This window comes from Hemiscyllium ocellatum, chromosome 17, assembly GCF_020745735.1.
Source record: "Hemiscyllium ocellatum isolate sHemOce1 chromosome 17, sHemOce1.pat.X.cur, whole genome shotgun sequence".
NCBI classification, from domain to species: domain Eukaryota; kingdom Metazoa; phylum Chordata; class Chondrichthyes; order Orectolobiformes; family Hemiscylliidae; genus Hemiscyllium; species Hemiscyllium ocellatum.
The window spans coordinates 69,482,086-69,503,367 of NC_083417.1; the positions used below are offsets into that span (position 1 = coordinate 69,482,086).

The 21,282-nt window shown below is 43.4% G+C and overlaps 1 protein-coding gene across 3 annotated transcripts in view; it reads left to right on the forward strand.

The window, feature by feature from the left end:
- Nucleotides 1-21,282, forward strand: part of aars1 (alanyl-tRNA synthetase 1) — a 50,504-nt gene that overhangs the window by 7,986 nt on the left and 21,236 nt on the right. For all 3 annotated transcript variants that reach the window (XM_060838285.1, XM_060838286.1, XM_060838284.1), the window contains 8 exons: nt 3,271-3,416; nt 4,422-4,613; nt 6,340-6,484; nt 7,637-7,782; nt 11,900-12,008; nt 13,628-13,778; nt 15,915-16,039; nt 20,275-20,419. In XM_060838285.1, the coding sequence (XP_060694268.1) occupies nt 3,271-3,416; nt 4,422-4,613; nt 6,340-6,484; nt 7,637-7,782; nt 11,900-12,008; nt 13,628-13,778; nt 15,915-16,039; nt 20,275-20,419 (1,159 nt within the window). The remainder of the gene's footprint in view (nt 1-3,270; nt 3,417-4,421; nt 4,614-6,339; nt 6,485-7,636; nt 7,783-11,899; nt 12,009-13,627; nt 13,779-15,914; nt 16,040-20,274; nt 20,420-21,282) is intronic.

Here is a 21,282-nt window from a genome sequence, read left to right on the forward strand (position 1 = left end):
ATCTCAATCAGATCCTCTCTCATCCTTCTAAACTCAAGTGCAAACAAGCCCAGTTGCTCCAATCTTTCAAAAGTACTTCTTAAATTTTCCGGTTTCCCATCTCTATTACCCTCCCAGGCAGTACATTGCAGATTCCCACCACCCTCAGGTTGTAAATGTTTCTTTCTCAATTTCTCTCTAATCTTCCGCACCCTTCACCTTAAAATTATGCCCCCTTGTTATTGACGTTTCAACTATGGGGTACAGCTGCTCTCTGTACACCCCGTCCATGTCCTTCATTACCTTACAAATACCTCAGTCAGGTCCTCTCTCAGCCTTCGCTGCTGTAAAGGAAACAGCCCAAGCTTACCCAGACTTTTTTCATAGCTGAACTACTGCATCCCAGAACCCAGAAACCTAGCTGCATCCTTGTGAATCTCATCTGCACCTACTCCAGTCCAATCACTTCCTTCCTCTAGGGTGGTGACCAGACTGCACACGGTACTTCAGCTGTGGCTTAACCAAAGATTTGTATAGCTCCGGCACAACCTCCCTGCTCTTATAATCTACTGATAAAGGCAAGTGTCCTATATGCTTCTTAACTACCCTGTCCTGCTGCCTTCAGGGATCTGAGGACAAGTACCCCAAGATCCTGCTCTTCCTCTGATTTCCTGGTGTCTAGCCATTCATTGAATACTCCCTTGTCTAGTTATTTCTCCCAAAGTGCATTCCTCACATTTTTCAGGGTTTAGTTTGACAGAGGTTATGGCATGGCGATGGAGAATGTAGACTAATACATTTTGGGGCTTGTATTATTCAAGTAAAATATAGACTGGATTCCAAAAGGGAAACGCAGAAAGATCTCCAGTCCCCACTGTACAGCAGAATACTCTGACAGGTTTACAGGGTGCTGCACCTTTAACAGGGTTATGTTGTCCTTGGCGTTTTTTTCGGAGAGATCAGAAAAGACGCAGTCTCTGAAAAGTCCAAGTTTGAAGGGCCAGTTTGAGTATAGCTAACAATATTGCCTCAGGCAAAAGGCTTTTAAGTGTTAAAAGAGGAGTGGCCAGTTGTCCCAGGTCAGTTTCTCTCTGAAAGCAGTCGGGCAGTTGTAGAAGCTGCTGGACCCCAAGAAGCAGGTCCATGCTGATCCTCCCTTTCTCTGACATCTCTCCCTGTAAGACCCTGTGTTTGATTTTTCCTTTTGTGCCAAGGGGTGTGTGTGGGGATTGTCGCAAGTATTTAGAACAGCATCATTAAGTTGGGATAATCAGCTGGGTTTTCGGATAGGTTAAGTTATTCTGTGTTCTGTTTTCTTTTGTGTTTCATTCAGTAATCTGGCAAATAAATTCTGTTTTGTTTAAAACTAAGTGGTTTGACTAACTGCAGTCCTCCTGGAATGTCTGCGTTACACCTGCTTAAAACAGCCAAGCAAAGTTAGAGTCTAGGCCACTTCTTTGAAATGTTTTGAGGGGCTCTGGTCTGGTCCATAACAAGGGCGTGAGAGAGCAGGCCACATCCCCCAGTACTATCTTGCAAGACAACTGAAAGGTGAGCTTACCCTTTAACTGCACATGGTGCCATTAAAGAATGTGTCTGTTATATGAGACAATTTGGTTAACCTCGTAGATATAGTTCAAAGAACCCAAGGATCGGAATGTTAAAATATATATAACTTATAATAAGGCAAAGTATTAGTCATCTTGGAGCAAGCCACTAAGATCATAGTTATGTCATTTGCTGGGAGACAACCTACCTGGTTCTTGAGAAGATTTACAGCTCGGGCTGTGGAATTGTTCGCCAAGCCGGTTGCTTTTCTGCAAATGTTCCATCACCTTGCTCGGTGACATCATCAGTGCGTCTTTGATAAGGTGTCAGTAGTCTGTCCCACCTGGTATTTATATGCCTCTGTTTGTTGGTACTTCCAGTTCTGTATCTAGGGTCTAGTGTGTCTACAATTTGTTCAATGTGTCTACTCATTAGGTTCCAGTTGGAGTGCCTCACTTCGAGGAATTCTCTGGCGCATCTCTGTTGTATGTAGATGACACCTTTGTCATCATTAAATGTAGACAACTGGAAGAAACTCACTACCATATCCTCACCAAATAAAGTTCACTCAAGAAGAGGAAAACTACTGCAGACTCCCCTTCCTGGACGTATTAGTGGGATGCACATCTACCGGGGAACTCCAGACGAGAGTGTACAGAAAGAACACCCATACTGACCAGATACTGAATTATAACACCGACGCTCCAGCGCGTACAAACGGACCTGCATTAGGATATATTTAAACGGACAAGGACACATTTCAGCAACCCAGAATTCCAGAAGGCACAACAGGGATGTCTGTTCAAAGGATTTCAACAAAACAGGTACCCCAAGACCACTATCCTTCAGTACATACAAGACAAACCCCAAAGAAGAAAACACTACAGACCAGTCATGATAGCGACTATACCATATATCAAAGACATATCAGACATACCTGACTACTCAGACCCTCGGGAATCTTAGTGGCCCACAAACCAGTAAACACCTTCCATCAGCTCCTCACAAAGGTTAAAGATCTGATACCCACATCCAACAGGACGAATATTCTTTGCAGGGTGTCTTGTAGATACTGAAAAACCCACACTACATACAGGAAGAAAACTGAGCATATGAGTGCATGAACGTCAGCTCGCTAGCGCCAGATATGACCAGCACTCTCTCATTTCCAACCACGTAGACGACAAAGGACACAAATTCAACTGGGGCAATGTAGCTGTCATAGCACAGGCAAAACAGAGACATGCCAGAGAGTTCCTTGAAGCCTGGCACTCCAACTGGAACTCAGTCAAGAGACATATTGAACAGGATCCCAAATGCAAACCACTCAGTTACAGAACCGGAACTCCAACAAATAGAGATATATAAATACCGGGTGGGACAGACCACCACCACCTTATCACAGACGCACTGATGATGTCACCTAGCGAGGTGACAGAATGTTTGCAGAGAAACACACTGGCTCAGCGAACGGATGCACAACTTCACCCTACCCAGTCTCCTGTGTAATTTGGTGGTTAACTTATTCAGGTGTAGACAACCATCTTCACTCCCATTCCTGTATATGTGCCCCCTTCGATTGATTGATTGAAATTTGCCCTTTCTCTGGATTTGTTTCTCAAATACAACCCATTTTCCCATTTTGTTCGCACGAATAGGAAGTTAGTTTGATGAAACAGGAACCTCACTTGCAGTGGTCCAGATTCTGTGGGCTGAGTTTTTGTTTTGACTTTGATTGTGTAGGCATTGGCATGCAAGATGGCTTTGGAGCTGCTGACAAGAGAGTTCGGGATCCCCATCGAAAGGCTGTATGTGACTTATTTTGGAGGGAATGAGAAAGCAGGGCTGGAACCAGATCTTGAATGCAAGCAAATCTGGCTAAATCTGGGGTGAGATTTTATTTATTTCTCTTGATATCGCCCTTCCAGTCATGCTGGGTTCCATCAGTGAGAATTCAGTTCTGTTCTGTGTCCGTGTACATCTATCAGCTTACCTGTATAGCTAAGCATTTTATTCTGAGAAATGAACTATCATTGCTGGCCAAGACTAGGTAAAGATACTAATGCTGGGGGGGGCTGATCCCTGTTATTCTTACCCTCTGCTGGCAATGTTTCAGTAGAATAACAGAGCAAATTGTGAGAGAACATACAAGGGATTGTTGATGGGGAGGTGAGAGCCTTTAGTCTCCCCCTTGGTAAAAGCTCTTCAGATCCATCCATTAGAAGAATGAGCTTGAACTGGGTATCAGCTCCCTTGGCTGAGGTTGGATAACTCAGTATAAATCTGGGAATTACTTTTCAGTTTTCCTAGTCTGGATTAGAATAGAATTATAGAATCCCTACAGTGTGGAAACAGGCCCTTTGGGACAACAAGTTCACACCGACTCTCCGAAGAGTAGCCCACCCAAACCCATTCCCCTACCCTATTATCCTATACTTACCCCTAACTAATGCACCTAACCTACACATCCCTGAACACCATGGGCAATTTAGCATGGCCAATTCACCCTGACCTGCACATCTTTGGACTGTGGGAGGAAACCAGAGCACCTGGAGGAACTCCATGCAGACACGGGGAGAATGTGCAAACTCCACACACATACTCGCCCGAGGCTGGAATCGAACTGGGTGCATGGCGCTGTGAGGCAGCAGTGCTAACCACTAGACCACCACGCCGTCCCTACTACTACCATTCTCTGATCATTTGAGGGGACGTAACATTTGCCAGATATTTCTGAATAGAATATGGGGAAAAGAAAATGCCTGTCCAGTAGTAAAATATTTAAGTGGTGAAAAGTTACTTCTGGTCGTGAACTGCACAGAACATAAATTAGAAGTAGTAATAAATTAGTACAATTAGATTGTAAATATCATTGATTGTATCTTTCTATGCAGAGTGGCTGAGGAACGGATTCTGCCAGGAAGCATGAAGGACAACTTCTGGGAGATGGGTGATACTGGACCTTGTGGTCCCTGCAGTGAGATGCATTACGATCGTATTGGAGACCGTGACGCCGCTCACCTGGTCAATATGGATGACCCTAATGTTCTGGAGGTCTGGAATCTTGTATTCATTCAGTTCAACAGGTAACTTGGCTGTCGTTCAGCACTGCATCAAAACCTCGTACCCTGCCAGGACTTGGCTCAACATTATGAAGAAAAATCAATGCTGCCATTTTACATGGAAGTGATTCATTTTGCTTTTAAACTGTGCTTTCATATACTCGATTAATTGAGGTGCTTTCTGACAGTGGTATTTTGCCTTACACTGTGCTACATGGAGTGAGATCTCTTTTACTTAGTGTCGAGTGGTAAACTTGACTGTTGCTTGTCTTTCTTTAAAAAGGTTTATATCTATCATCTTTCTCCACTACAGAAGGTCCCTAAACACTTCAAAGCAAGTTTCACAGCTGCAATGTAGGGAATACAGCATAGTGAGCTCCCACAGTGACTAAACAATCATCAGTTTTTGTGATGTTAATAAATATTTGCTAGTACGCTGAGGATAGGTCATCCCTTTTTTCAAAATAGGAACTTTAATGCCTATCTGAAAGGCTTTTGTCAAATGACTCCTCAAATAGGACAGCATTTCCAACAGTGGGTTACTGCACTAGCATGTAAACTTTGACTCTTGTGTCAAATCTTGGACTGGGACTTGAACCCACAACCTAATGACTCAGGTGAATTTGCTACCATCAGAGCCACAGTTGGCTGACTCATTCTGATGCAGCTGAATGGAAACCAGCTCATTCACTTGCCTGTGAGAAATCTCTCTGATATTGTTGAGACATCCTTGGGAATTGAACACTGAGTTAGGAATGACAGGGCACCATTGGATATTGGAGCATTAGTTTCCTCTATCTGTACCACGTATTGAACTGATATAAAATTTTACAGCAGCATTTATAATGTTCCTCATTGTGTCTCATTGCACTGATGTGATACTTCTGATCAAATAGCATCGATCATTTTTCCCTTTGAGCCTGTTTCACCATTTAGTGAGATCATGGCTGATTTGTGAACTAATTCTATAAATCAGCCTTAATCTCTTATCTCTTAATAGGTTTAATTAACAAAATGCTATCTATTTCTGTTTCACATTTAACAATTGATCCAGACTTAGTTGTCATTTGTGAAAATGTTCCAAGCTTCTGTCACCATGTACATTTTGAAATGTTTCCTCATTTCTCTTACACCTGTCATGTCTGGCACGCATTTTTAGGATGTGTCCCCTTACCCAAATTCCACAGCCAGTGGAAATAAATTCCCTTTTGTCCTTATTAGCTTGAAAACTTTGACTAAATCACCCCTTAATCTTCTCAGTTCCAGGGAGTACAACCCTTGTATGTGTTATCACTTTGTTGCCAGGACTCTAAGGGTTCATTTGCATGCTTCACTCCATCCAAAATCTCCAAACCCTTCCAAAGATGTGCTGGCCATATCTCATATCCATATCTCAGTATCTCCACATGGCTTAACCAAGGTTTTGTATAGCTCAAGCATGACTTCTGCCCTTAGTATTCTAGCCATTCATCAGTTGTTCCGATCAGTCATGATGTGTATACATGGATCCCCACATCTTTTTTAACCTTCACTGCTCCTGGCCTTTCACCATTTAGAAACTACCTTTTCTATTCCTGTTTTACCTGCAGTTGGATGACCTCCCAGTTATCAGAGTTAAAATCCGTGTATCAATTTATTTACTCTGTCACTACCTCCTTATAATGTTATATTTCCATTTATGCTGCTTACAGTCTGCTTACCTTACTGCCATTGACAAACCTTAATTGCTTCTTTGCTTTCACCACTCCAGAGAAATTGATGGCAGTCTGAAACCTCTGGCAAAGAGGAGTATTGATACAGGAATGGGTTTGGAACGGCTTGTATCGATCCTGCAGCAAAAGATGTCAAACTATGACACTGATCTGTTTCAGCCTTACTTCAAAGCCATCCAAAAGGTAAATTGTTCAAGTAATTTATCTGCCGCAGGATCGGGTAATGGTGCCTTTCACTCTGTTTTATCTGAGTTTAAATGGATTTTGTGTTCAGGATTTCATACACTAATACTGCATTGAAAGAAATCATCAGCTTTTTTTGAAAAACGCAGCAGATGTGTTCAGGTTAGTGCGACTGTAATGACCTTGTGAAAAACCCTGGGTGTTAGAACATTAACCTTTCTTCTCAACCAGTGGTTGTGACAAGTGAGACTAAAGCTCTCAATACTCTTCTTCTGGGTTTGCAGACTTGGCAACTTAGAGTCATTAGAGATGTGCAGCATGGAAACAGACCCTTCAGTCCAACCCCTCCATGCCGACCAGATATCCCACCCCAATCTAGTCCCACCTGCCAGCACCTGGCCCATATCCCTCCAAAACCCTTCCAATTCATACACCCATCCAGATGCCTTATAAATGCTGCAATTGCACCAGCCTCCACCACTTCCTCTGGCAGCCCATTCCATACACATACATGAAAACGTTGCCCCTTAGGTCCCTTTTAAATCTTTCCCCTCTCACCCTAAACCCTCTGGTCCTGGACTCCCCACCCCAGGGAAAAAAAAACTTTGTCTGTTTATCCTATCCATGCCCCTAATGATTTTATGAACCTCTATAAGGTCACCCCTCAGCCTCTGACCCTCCAGGGAAAACAGCCCCAGCCAATTCAACCTTTCTCTATAGCTCAAATCCTCCAACCCCGACAACATCCTTGTAAATCTTTTCTGAACCTTCTCAAGTTTCACAACATCTTTCTGATAGGAAGGAGACCAGAACTGACTGAGGTAATGTCACCCTGAGAAATCCCTGTACCTTACCCTGTGCTGGATTTAAAGCAAGAGCCACTTTTCAACATCCGTTTGTTTTGAGGCTTCCTCATGAGTCATGTTATTTGAATGAAGTATCCCCTGATATCAGAAAGTCAGGAGTCCAGGGCTGTCACCCAAAGAGCAACACCACTCACTGCTCTTGTAAAATGTAATAAGGAACAATAGCTCAGATGTGCATATTACCTTAATAGAGGAAGTGTCTCTGACAATTCACTGTTATTAAGATCCATCATGTGCTGCTCTGGTTTGGAAGCAACATATTCAATTCTTCATTCATAAATTTTAGGGCACTGGAGCCAGGCCATACACTGGGAAGGTGGGCTCTGAGGATGTTGACGGAATAGACATGGCGTACAGAGTGCTGGCAGATCATGCAAGGACCATAACAATTGCTTTGTCTGATGGAGGCAGACCAGACAACACTGGTAGGGGGTAAGTTGGAAAACATTAGGAAATTGTGCATTTGAATGCATCCATTTTGACATCGCCTCAGTCCCTACAAGTGAAGACAAACTATTTCATTGCTGTGTTGCTCGATACAGACCTGGTCCCCAGTTCTTGGCCTTGTCTCAGCTCGGACACGGCTGTTCAGAGCTCAAGCCGTTTCCAGTTTTAAGTTGGCAGATGCTGGTTTATCCTTCTCGCCACCTATTGATTAGATTACTTACAGTGTGGAAACAGGCCCTTCGGCCCAACAAGTCCACACCGACCCGTTGAAGCGCAACCCACCCATACCCCTACATTTACCCCTTACCCAACACTACGGGCAATTTAGCATGGCCAATTCACCTGACCCGCACATCTTTGGACTGTGGGAGGAAACCGGAGCACCCGGAGGAAACCCACGCAGACACGGGGAGAACGTGCAAACTCCACACAGTCAGTCGCCTGAGGCGGGAATTGAACCCAGGTCTCTGGCGCTGTGAGGCAGCAGTGCTAATCACTGTGCCACCGTGCCGCCCTAATTGCTGCAAACTGATATCTTTGATCCTGCAAACTATTAATTGAATCACCGACTGCTAAAATAGTCTTTAAAGGTTTGCGACCAGTATGTAAAGCTGACCACCCAGTTATTGGTTTTATTCTTTCACAGGATGTAGATGGTACTGATGAGACCAATTTTTATTGATTGCCCTTAAGGTGGCGGTGAACCACTGCAGTCCTTGTGTTAAACATGGACCTCCTGTGTGATATAAGATCATATTCAAACATTTTGCCTGATTTACCGATTTCTCTTTCGACCTGAATTTGTTTGTAAAATATTTGATTCTCTGGAACAACGCTACATTGAGAAACCATTTTTTGAGCAATTTGACTAGAAATTCTTCATCCATCAGCAGATACACGGGTGAAAATGTTCTCGATTTAAAAAATAGCTTTACTCTCAATACAAATAAGATTACTTTGGAATGCGTTATCGGGGGCTTGTTTTATTTTTTTCCCATTTTACTGGTTTGAGAGTGCAGATTAAAAGCATAAAAAGCTCAAGAACTGAAGGCCACTCAGCCCCATAGTGTTTCTGTCTTGGCCTTGTTCTTTCATAGCCCTGCAAATATTTCCCCTTTAAGCTTTTTTAACTCCCTTTTGAAAATTATTCTTCTTCATCCTTTTGGGCAATGCATTCTAAATCATAACATTCTTGCCCTCATCGCTACTAGATTTTATTTTTGTTGCCAATTACTGTCTCTCTTTTGGATACCTATTCTTCAGTCACTGGAAACAATTTCTTAGTCATGCTGTCATAGTTTTGAGCACCTCTGTCAAATCTCCCTGTAACTTTCTTGGCTCTGAGGAGAACAGCCCCAGTTTCTCTCGTTTCATCTGAAACCTTTCTGTCTTTGATGCCATCCTCGGAAATCTTTCCAAGGCTTTGATATCCCCGTTAAATTGTGCTGGCCAGAATTGCTTTGTTTGGGACCTAGCCAGTGTTTCAAAGATTCATACAGCGCAGAAAAGGCCCACCTGCTCATCGAGTCTGCACTGGCATAACTACCACTAAAACTGTGCTAATCCCAGTTTCTTACACTTGAGCCATATCCTTGACTATTATGATAATTGAAGGGCTCATCCAAATGTTTTTCAGAAGTTGTAAAGTTTCCGGCCTCTTCCACCTTCCCAGGCAGTGCATTCCAGATTCCCACTGCCCGCTGAGTGAAAAAAGGTTTTTCCCAAATTCTCTTTGAATCTCCTCCCCTGGCTGTAGGATTATGGCCTCTCGTGATTGACTCCTCAACAGAGAGGAACAGCTGCTCTCTGTTCACCCTGCCCGTACCCCTCATAATCTTGTACACATCAATCATATAGTCAAAAATGTTATATAACACAGAAGCAGTGGGGGAATAGGGTGTTTAATGCTCGTGGGTTGCTGGGGGAAGGGGCAAGTGAATCAAACACCTTCATCACCACCCTGCTACTCCACTTTCAAGGAACTATGAACCTGCACCCTAAGATCTCTATGTTTGGCATCACTCCCCAGGACCCTAGCATTAAGTATATGAGTCCTGCCCTGATTTGCCTTATCAAAATGCAACACCTCACATTAATCTAAACTCCACCTGCCACTTATTGGCCCATTTGATCAAAGTCTTTTGTACTCGAAAGAAAACAATCCAAGCCTATCTAGTCTCTCTTATAGAGTCACAGAGATGTACAGCATGGAAACAGATCCTTTGGTCAAACTCGTTAATGCCAACCAGATATCCTATATTAATATAATCCCATTTGTCAGTATTTGGCCCATGTCCCTCTAAATCCTTCCTCTTCCTCCAGATACCTTGTAAATGTTGTTATTGAACCAGCCACCATCACTTCTTCTGGCAGCTCGTTCCATACACACACCACCTTCTGCATAATGGGTCCCTTTAAAATCTTTCCGCTCTCACCTTAAACCTCTGCCCTCTGGTTTTGGACTCCCCCACCCCAGAGAAAAAACTTTGGCTTTTCACCCTATTCATGCACAACACTGACGATTCCTCCATCCTAGGGAACATCCTGATGAACCTCCTCTTCAGTGCTATCACCGTGTTTTCTAACAGCTTAACAAATGTAGAATCAAGTGTCCAGGCCTTGACCAATCAAAGACACTGGATAATTGCCCCAAATACTTAGAGGTCTCGTAAAATCTAGGACTGTTGGTTACCTGATCAAGAGATCTGGATGTCATCAGTCTACATGTGAAAACTAACATTGTGCTTCTGCCTGGTCACTAAGGGACAGAATGTACGTGGGAGGGAGAGTCAGATCCATCTGGAAGCCACCTTTGAATTCTCTGACCTTTACTGATAAGGTTTTCTTGTAGATACCAGTCTTAAGCGTCTTTTGTCATTGAAAACTTCCTAAATCCATGACAGGTGGCATTCAGTGTCACATTTCCTATTGGGTCGAGCTATAAATTTTAAGGTATCAATCCCACCTTGTCTGGAATTTCTTTGCTGCACCTCAATAATGTGAGGATTCACACCCTAGAATCATAGATTTGTTGTTACCATGGGGATACGAATAATTTCAAACTGTATGTGAAATACCCAACGTGGTTGCAATTTGAGAATGTACATTTAATAAGTAAGGAAAGATTTACAATTTTTATAGTAGATTAAATGTGTTTGTTTTCTTTCTTCTCTTCCACGACCTCTTAAGCTCATTTGCTTTATTGCAAGGTCACAGAGAAATTATGTTTTGCAATTCCTTCATCACTGTATTCCATCTTTAAGATGACGTAAGGTCATTTCCCTGTAAACAAATCAATAGCAAATTATACCCTGATACAAGACCAAAGACCAAGATATAGTCCTCTGGATTTTGTGAGTGTTTTGTGCTGCAAAACTCTGGTAAGTGATGGGAGTGCTTTAACAGAGTTGAGGAAGGTAACCTCAGACTAGAGTTCCAGCTTCTCGTTTCCCACTCCCTGTCTTGCTGTCTCCTCCCTTCCTGCACATGCCTGAAGAGAACATGCCAGGGTTTGCACATGAAGAGTAGCTCCTCGGTTCAGGGCCAGTTGCTAACCCTCCCAACCCACAACTCTTACTGTGCAGCAGGGATGCAAAGCTCTGAAAAGGAAGATAAAAGTGGAATCGAAGAACACTCTGATGGAATGTGGGCAGCATGGAGGGGTCAAATCGAAACATATTTAAAAGTTCCCAGGCTGTTATTTCATTACACACCTCTGGAGTTTATCAGCAGTCTTGCAGAAGCACACAGCTATGAACCTCCGCTCGCCAGCTTGGATCGATCTATTCTTAATCCAGATGTCCTGACTTGGATTGGCTGGTGTGCTCTTTCCGTACAAACTCAAAACCGTTTTCCTCCCATCCTTTCAAAACAGCAATCTGGGTGTCATATTCAGATTGAGAGAGTTTTTTTGCCTCATTGTTATGATGTCTGCTACGAAAGGGGTGTCACGAGGGGAAGCAGGTAAACACTGAAGTAGGCATACTTAGGCTTTCTCTATCTGTATTTGTTGTAGAATCTGGAACAGTTAGTGAGTTTTGCCATGCTCCTGCACAAGTTGGTATTAAAGAACCATTGGTATTAAAGATCTTTTCCTGTGCAGGTATGTTTTGAGGAGGGTTTTGCGAAGAGCAGTGCGATACTCTCACGAGAAGCTGAATGCCTCAAAGGGTTTCTTTGCATCCCTGGTTGATGTTGTGGTGGAATCTTTGGTACGTACGTTACACCCTTAGCCCTCACTGTAATTTGCTGGGGACCTTACAAAAGATTTCACTTGGGGAATGAAAACACAGAGTGCTGGGGGAATAACTGCACTTTCCTGAGTCCATGAGGAGGAAAGGGAGGTCAGTGTTTTGCAGGTGCAGATCTTTCTGTCGCACTCCCCTGTCAAACAGACTGCATCTGAAATAATTACCTCTTCCTTTTCAGCCACTTTGTTTTTCCAGCATTTGCTTCATGTTTTCAGTATTTGTGGGATTTTTTTAAAGTACCTTCAGATTTCTGGGTATTTCTTAGCCCAGATTGTCAACAAGGACTGCCTGACACAGGCCTGGTACTGCACGGAAGAGTAGATTACCCTGGGTTATTCTAGGGCCACTTAGAATCATAGAGATGTACAGCATAGAAACAGACCCTTTGGTCCAACCCGTCCATGCCGACCAGCTATCCCAACCCAATCTCGTCCCACCTGCCAACACCCGGCCCATATCTCTCTCAACCCTTCCTATTCATATACCCATCCAAGTGCCACTTAAATGTTGCAATTGTACCAGCCTCCACCACTTCCTTTGGCAGCTTATTCCATACACGTACCACCCTCTGTGTGGAAAAGTTGCCCCTTAGGTCCCTTTTTTGTCTTTCCCCTCTCGCCCTCAACCTATGCCCTCTAGTTCTGGACTCCCTGACCTCAGGGAAAAGACTTTGTCTATTTATCCTATCCATGCCCCCCATAGTTTTGTAAACTCTATAAGGTCACCCCTCAGCCTCTGACGCTCCAGGGAAAACAGCCCCAGCCTGTTGAGCCTCTCTCTATAGCTCAAATCCTCCAACCCTGGCAATATCCTTGTAAATCTTTTCTGAACCCTTTCAAGTTTCACAACATCTTTCCGATAGGAAGGGACCAGAATTGCACACAATATTCCAACAGTGGCCGAACCAATGTCCTGTACAGCTGCAACATGACCTCCCAACCCCTGTACTCAGTACTCTAACCAATAAAGGAAAGCATACCAAATGCCTTCCTCACTATCCTATCTACCTGCAACTCCACTTTCAAGGAGCTGTGAACCTGCACTCCAAGGTCCCTTTGTTCAGCCTTCCTGGGACTGATTACAAGTGCTGATGTTAAACAGCTCTAGACAGTTCCCTCATTTCTCCCTGACTGAGAGGACAATACAAGAGGGAAGAGAAGAGATATAAAAGCAGTGAATTAATTGTCATTTCAGATTGTGGTTACTTTCATTTCATGTCTAGAGACCCATTGTTCCAGTGTGCTTGATATGGGCGTCAGCTAAAAATTATTTTGACTGTGTTTTCCTCAGAATCTAGTCACCTGTCTGATGTTTGATACCCAGTTGCATTTTGTTACACCCAGTTTTAAAATGCTGGCTGCTTTTTTGAACCCGGGGATTGGCAAGTAAAAATCTGCAAAGTTTCCCCAATTAACAGCAATTAAACATGGAGATGAGCCATTTGTTCTCTGAAAGATGGTAGTGTTTCCTGCACTTGTACAGAATTCTATCATTCAAATTACTATAATAAAGTAACATGGGAAGTTGAATAGGTGGATTAAATTGAAATGATGCAGGATAGCTTATTGTTTGCTGTTCAGGGAGCTGCATTCCCAGAGCTAAAGAAAGACCCAGATATGGTGAAGGATATTATTAATGATGAAGAGGAGCAGTTTTTGAAGACACTGAACAGAGGTCGCCGTATCTTAGAGAGGAAGATCCAGAGTTTGGGGGAAAATAAAAGAATTCCAGGTTTGTAAAGAAATTTAATAAACATTTATGTCTTGGTTTCTGAGTGGAGTATCTTAGTTTCTCTATTACTGGGAGGTTTCAGGGCTGTTGTATATTCTCCCATCCCTCACTGAGGCATCGTGTTCCCAATGATGACTCATCTATCTGAGCACCGACAGCGAGGGTCTGGAGAGCTGCTCATGAGCAGTTTTAATAGAGGAGATATGGAAGAACACTTTTCATAGGTAGGTGGATATCTATTTTTATTTATAAAACTCTCCATTCTTTTTAGCAGCTCCCTTGAATATCTGCATTGCTCTAATTCTGGCTTCATGTGCATCCCTAATTTTAATCTTTCCATCATTGGTGGCCATGTCCTCAAGCTATCAAGGTCCAAATCGCCAAACACCCATCTCCCCTTCTCTGTCTCGCTCGCTCGCGCTGTCTCTCGCTTGGTCTCGCTCGCACTCTTGCACTCTCTCTCTTACCCCCACCCTTTTTGCACTCTATTTCTCTCTCTGTCTCACAGGCTCTTTCACACAATCTCTCTCTCTCTCTCTCTCTCTCTCACTCTTGCCCCCCCCTCCTGCAGTGGTAAATCTCCTGTGAAGTGCTCTAAGGTATTCTGCTGTGTTGTTTTAGAGCCACTGCTCACCTTCAGGCAGGTCCTTCGGGGTGGAAGGGACAGGAGAAAATCAAACGGACCATCAGAAGCAAAAGAAAACGGCAGTGAAAGCATTTGACACCTGTAACTTAATAAATCAGCCTTAATCTGAATTTGTCTATGATTTGTGGGCTGAGAATTACTTTTACTGATGCAGTAATAGTTTTTAACTGACATACAGTTTGAACTTAGGACTTGGGAGTGGGCTGATCTGAACGTTGTGTCAAATTGCTTTCCTGTCTGCACCGCAGGATAACCTTTGATTCCTTTATCAGTCAAAAATCTGACTTGCTGAGCCTGGAATAAATTCAGTGTTCCTGTCTATACTTCTTTCTGTGAACGAGAACTCCTCATTTTACTGACCCATTGAGTGAAACAGTTTCCCCACATCTCTCCCTTAAAACGAAAATCCACTATCTTAAACTGTGCCTCTAGTTCCAATCTCTCCATAAGAGGATGGCCCCTATCAGCATCCGCCCTGTCATGTTTCCTCGGGGTCCCGTAAACGCTTCGATAAGATCACTTCCCACTCTTCCAAATTCCTATGGATATAGACCAATCTGAATCATAGAATCCCTACAGTGTGGAAACAGGCACTTCGACACAGCAAGTCCACACTAACCCTCTGAAGAGTAACTCACCCTGACCCGTTCCTCTACTCTATTATCCTGTATTTACCTCTGACTAATGCACCTAACCTACACATCCCCAGGCACTATGGGCAATTTAGCATGGCCTATTCACCTAACCTGCACATCTTTGGATTGTGGGAGGAAACCAGAGCACCTGGAAGAAACCCACGGGCAAACTCCACGCAGATGGTCGCCCGAGGCTGGAATCGAAACTGGGTCCCTGGCACTGTGAGGCAGCAGTGCTAACCACTGAGCAACCGTGCTGCCCCATTTAGATAAGCCTTTCACCCTGTGAATGAGCATTCTCTGAAATTCTTTTAATACAATTGTCTCTACTTTCAAATAAGAAAATCAGAACTGTGTACAGTACTGCAAGTGTGGTCTCGCTGCAGGAGAGTTTCCCCACTTTTATATTCGGTTGTTTACGTTTGAAACACCAGCATTTGATTCTTCACTTGCTGTAGCGGTCTGCTCATGTTTTGGCCTCATGACCCAGAGCCCTCTTAGATCACTGTGGATCAGTTGAAATAGATAGATGTGCAGGGTTTCCAATCATTACGTAAAGCTTACCTCAATCTAGGAAGGCATGGGCAATATATTTATCTGTATTTCTACCTCAGCAATCCTGTGTGAAGATAATCTCCCATCTCAGATGTTCACCCCTAATCTTTGCTGGAAAATACTAGCTGATGGATGTCTGCTTAAACCATATCCAGTCATAGTCGTTACTTTCAGGAGAGAAAGGGGAGGGGGAAAGGACCTATTTCCAATTCACATTAGAACAAATTAAAGTAAAAGTAACATTTTGACGCTTTCTGCTCAGGCATTGATTTAATACAATGATGTTAATACTTTTTCCAGGTGACACTGCTTGGCTGCTTTATGATACCTATGGTTTCCCTGTGGATTTAACTGGACTGATTGCTGAAGAGAAGGGACTCAGTGTGGACCTGGAGGGCTTTGAGAATGAGAAGAAGGCTGCTCAAGTGAGTTGGTGCATGCACCTGGGTCATGTCTCACTGATGGGGAATGATGGGTGGCTGCTGTCATTCTGAGAGATCGCAGAACTTTGTTCTGGGTGTGTTGGAAATCTGTTTATATACCACTATTTCTTGCAGCAATCTGCTGCGTCCATTGATAGTTGGTGAGTGTGGTGCTGGAAAAGCACAGCAGCTCAGGCAGCATCTGAGGAGCAGGAAAAGCGACGTTTCGGCTTAGGCCTTGTGCTGGAAACATTGATTCTCCTGCTGCTCAGATGCTGCCTGACTTGTGCTTTTCCAGCACCACACTCTCAACTCTGATCTCCAGCATCTGCAGTGCTCACTTCCTCCTGGTCTACTGATACTTTAATACGAGAGGGAATATTCCCAACAGGCCCTACTGTGCACAGGCAAAACATGGAACAATACAGCACAGAACAGGCCCTTCGGCCGTCAATGTTGTGCCAACCTGTGAACTACTCTCTGTTCAACCCCTACACTATCCCATCATCATCCATGTGCTTATCCAAGGATTGTTTAAATTGCCCTAATGTGGCTGAGTTAACTACATTGGCAGGCAGGGCATTCCATGCCCTCACCAGTCTGAGTTAAGAACCTGCTTCTGATATCTGTCTTAAATCTATCATCCCTCAATTTGTAGTTATGCCCCCTTGTACAACCTGACGTCATCATCCTAGGAGAAAGACTTTCACTGTCTACCCTATCTAATCCTGTGATCGTCTTGTATGTCTCTACCAAACCCACTCCTTCGTTGTAATGAGAATAGACGCGAGTCTCTCTGCCTTTCCTCATAAGAGGAAACGCAAACACATTAACTTTGCCGATAATCAGGCAACAGTACCTTGCAGGCCATTCCCCTTTAGTGCACTCACTGAGACAGGTGTTTGGTCTTGGAGGGGCACACAATCTCCACTGTTTGGCTGGAACTCTCTGGGCCTAGTAACAATAGACTGATTTACAGATTTTAATATCATCTCTGATTTAAGTGGCATGGTCCCTTTTGGTTTTTATCGGGGTGATGTGTTTTATTTTGGTATCTGTTAGTTTGATTGTACCCTATGTTCCATCACAGTGTTGGTAAATTAGTTAGTAGTTCAGGTTGTAAGTTTGCTCGCTGAGCTGGTGGGTTTGTTTTCAGATGTTTCGTCACCATGCTGGGTAACATCATCAGTGAGCCTCCAGTGAAGCACTGGTGTTCTGTCCCGCTTTCTATTTATCTGTCTTGGTCTGTTGCGGTGGGTGATATCACTTCAGGTTCTTTTTCTGAGACGTTGGGAAATGGAGTCCAAATTGATCTGTTAGTGGAGTTTGAGTGCCAGGCCTCTAGGAATTCACATGCGTGTCTTTGTTTATTGTAGTTTATAACTAGAAGTTATATGGTAGACTACTTGTGGGTACAGATTCTTAGCTGGATTCTTAGATTCCCTACAGTATGGAAACAGGCCCTTTGGCCTAACAAGTCCACACCCACCCTCCGAAGAATAACCCACCCAGACCCATTCCCGTGACCTATATTTACCCGTGACTAATGTAACTAACATTATGGGCAATTTAGCCTGACCTGAACATCTTTGGACTGTGGGAGGAAACCTGAGCACCCGGTGGAAACCTACGCAGACACGGGGACAATGTGCAAACTCCACACAGACAGTCACCTGAGGCAGGAATTGAACCTAGGTCCTGGCACTGAGAGGCAGCAGTGCTAACCACTGAGCCACTGGTTTTGATTTTGTCACAAGCCAATGTGCATTTGGACGCTCGGCAAAATGAAAGTTTTTGAGGGTCAGGAGTCTTGAGTTTGCAACAGAAAGACTGTGAATCTAGGCTGATTTAACCCATCGGGTTGCAGCTCCCAAATATTGTATCTGTGTGCTCTCATCGTGTTGTGTTGTATTATTTTGAGTTGTTTAATAAATTAATACTTAAGTATAGTTGATAAATACTTTTAGATGGGTGTAGAAGATCCCATAGCACTATTTCAGAGAAAATCCAGGGCCTTCCCTGTAGTGTGCTGGTCATTTGTGGGGAGGTAATGGCTGAGAGGTATTACTTTAGCGACAAAGAAAACCTGCAGGTGCTGGAATTGAAAGTAGACTAGCAGGAGGCTGGAGGATCACAGCAAGGCAGGCAGCACCAGGAGCTGGAGTCACCTGAAGGAGAGTGATGCCTGAACTGTTGACCTCTCCAGCTCCTGATGCTGCTGTGTTCCTCCAGCCACCTGCTTGGTCACCAGTGGTATTATAAGGCAGCCTATTAATCCAGAAACCCAGGTAAAGTTCTGGTGACCTGGGTTCAAATTCCACTACGGCAGATGATGGAACTTGAATTCAACAAAAACCTGGAATAAAGGGTCCAACAATGACCATGAAACTATTGTCAATTGTTCTAAAAAAAAACCCATCTGGTTTGCTAAGGTTCGCTAGGGTAGGAAACTAGCATCCTTACCTGGACTGGCCTACATGTGATTCCAGACCCACAGCAATGTGATTGTCTCTTGGGGATGGCCAATAAATACTGGCCTAGCCAGTGATGCCCACGTCCTGTGAAAGAACGAAAAACAAACTCAACATTGCTTGAACAGATTATCTAGTAATTAACACATTGCTGTTTATGACATACTGCGTATTAACTGAAGTGTTTCCCAAAGTGACCACACTTCAGCAGTACTACCATTCTGACCCAGCCTTTGGTCAACTCTTGATATCTCAGCGTTAAATTTTGTTCAGCAGTACCCTTGTGAAATACCTTGGGGTGTTTTACCACAATAATGGTACTTTATAAATGAGTTGTAACCCAAAGTGGATTGAAATAAAACCAAAATGGACGTAAAGAGCAGCTTCTTTTCAAATATTCTGGGTTGTAAAGGGTACACTGGGTTGAGTGTGCAAGTGGAAGAAACTCTGGAATCTCCATAAAAGACAATAGCAGAGCAAGCTTTATGTAACAGCCATTCTTTTAATTATTCCATGGTAAGGTGTGGCCAGGGTCGAAGTGTAAACTATGAAAGTTGGAGCCAAAACTTGAGGTTGTTGAGTAAAATATTCTGAATGATACCTTTTTCCCAGTTTTCACAAAGAAAAACATGAGCAAGGTTTACTCTTGAAGCAGAGACAGCGAAATAAAGTCACTGGAAGACGGACCATGTGGTCCATCTTCAAAGTTAAACCTTAAGAGACTGTGCTCTGTTAACTGATGGGAAACACATCAGTTAATATAGAAAAGGGCTAGGAAGAGAATTTGTCAAGCGCTGATAGCCCATTATAGGGAATCTCTGAAAACACTGCAGAGAATTAGGAGTGAGGCTAATTTGGTTCCCCTATTGAGTTATACAACAGGCGTCGGCCACTCAAGATCCATTCACTCTAAATTAGTGGAGTTAATTATCAGAAGTAAAGTTAATTTTCTGTTTAACAATAATCCAGTCTGCATGAATACATAAAGGGTAGGTCCTGTCCATCCAATTTGCTTGATCTCTTCAAGGAAGTGACAAGCCACAGCACTGTAAAGAATTGTAAAAGTCATGTTTGTCCAGTTCCCAATAGAATGGTAGTTGGGCGCATGGTGGAGCCAGTAATCAATCTTTCAATCAGTATTGGCCTTTGTTGAGAAAGGCACTGCTTGTCACTGGCTACCCTGGTGTTTCATTTCTTCCTGGTGGGGGAAAATAAATCAAGGTTTCTGCACTCATTCTTTACTGTGTCCTACATCTGCAAACACATGACATGAGTGCTGGGGAAAAATAAGCAGTGCAGCTGGTGAGCGGTAGTGTGGGGGTTTGTATTAAAAAAAACATAACCATGAGATTAGAATCTCTTCAGTTCAGGTGACTGACTCTGAGCTGGCTGGCCACAGCCAGTGTACTGTGGGGGCAAAAAAAAGACAAAACATAAATAAAAGCAAAGTCCCGGGGATAATGGCAATCTGAAGTAAAAACAAAGTGCTGGAGAAACTCAGCAGGTCTGGCAGGTCTTTGGTGAGGGAACTAAAATTGACATTTCGAGTATGACTCTTTCAGAGCTTCAGATTCTCTCTCTCCACAGATGCTGCCTCACCTGATGAGTTTCTCCAGCACTTTGTTTTTAAGTTTAACCAACCCATCAAACTGCTTGAAGACTTATAGAAAAGGAAACTTTTAAAAAAAAATGTTTGCACCTCTTCTTCTTTTTTAAGTTTTTGAATCTGATTTGTCTGCGTGACTAATTTTTGTTTTAAATTCACAGCTGAAGTCTCAGGGTAAGGGTATGGGTGACGATGACCACATCATGCTAGATGTCAATGCAATTGATGAGTTGCGTGCCAAGGGCTTTGAGGCCACTGATGACTCACCAAAATACAACTACACGTCAGATGACAATGGAAACTATGGTAAGTTCAGCAATATTGCTATGACTTGGAAAGCATGTTTACAGGGAGGAAGTGGGATTTAACATTCCTTTTGTGGGCGTGGGTGGGAGGTTAAAATCAATTCCATTTCTGCAGGTCGTCATTTATTAGGAAACAGCAGCTACTGGGGTATTGGTTTTCCCTTCCATGAGAATCCTGAGCCTAGTTATGTTTCCACTATTTACCTCAACCGGAGCACAGTTTGTGTAATGTAGACTAGGCACCAACACTGGGACCTTTCTGATCTGTGCATTATTTGGTTGGATTTATTTAGCCATAATGGTACTGTCATGCAGATTTAATTTTGCCTTGTATCTTTGAAATCTCCAGCGGTGCAGTCCAACCACTCGGTGTATTTGGCTTTCCTTAATAAAACAAGATGTCTTTGAGGGAGGGGCTGCCCCAGTGGAATTTGGGAATTGAATGAAAGTGATAAAACAGCTGCTGGAAGTATGGAACAAAAATTGAAATTACAAGAGAACCTCAGCAGGTCTGGTGGCATTTTGTGGAGTGAAAGCAGATCTAATGTTTCAAATCCAGTGACCAAGTTCTGAAGAAGGGTTGTTGGATTAGAAATGGAACCTCTACTTTCTCTCCACGAATGCTGCCAGACCTGCTGATGGTCCGGCCTAGACTGGTTGTGAAGTGCTTGCACGAATTAGACGTTCTGTAGGCCACTTCTTAAGAGCACATGTCTGTAGCTCAAATTTGGTCCCTGTTTAGAAGGCCTGGCCACAGAGGGTTGCCTGAAATGGAATGTTGCTGTTGGGACAGAGAAACCCAACACCATCGGCATGATGCCAAAGCAGTTCTTAAAGATGAAACTCCATGCTCATATCAACACA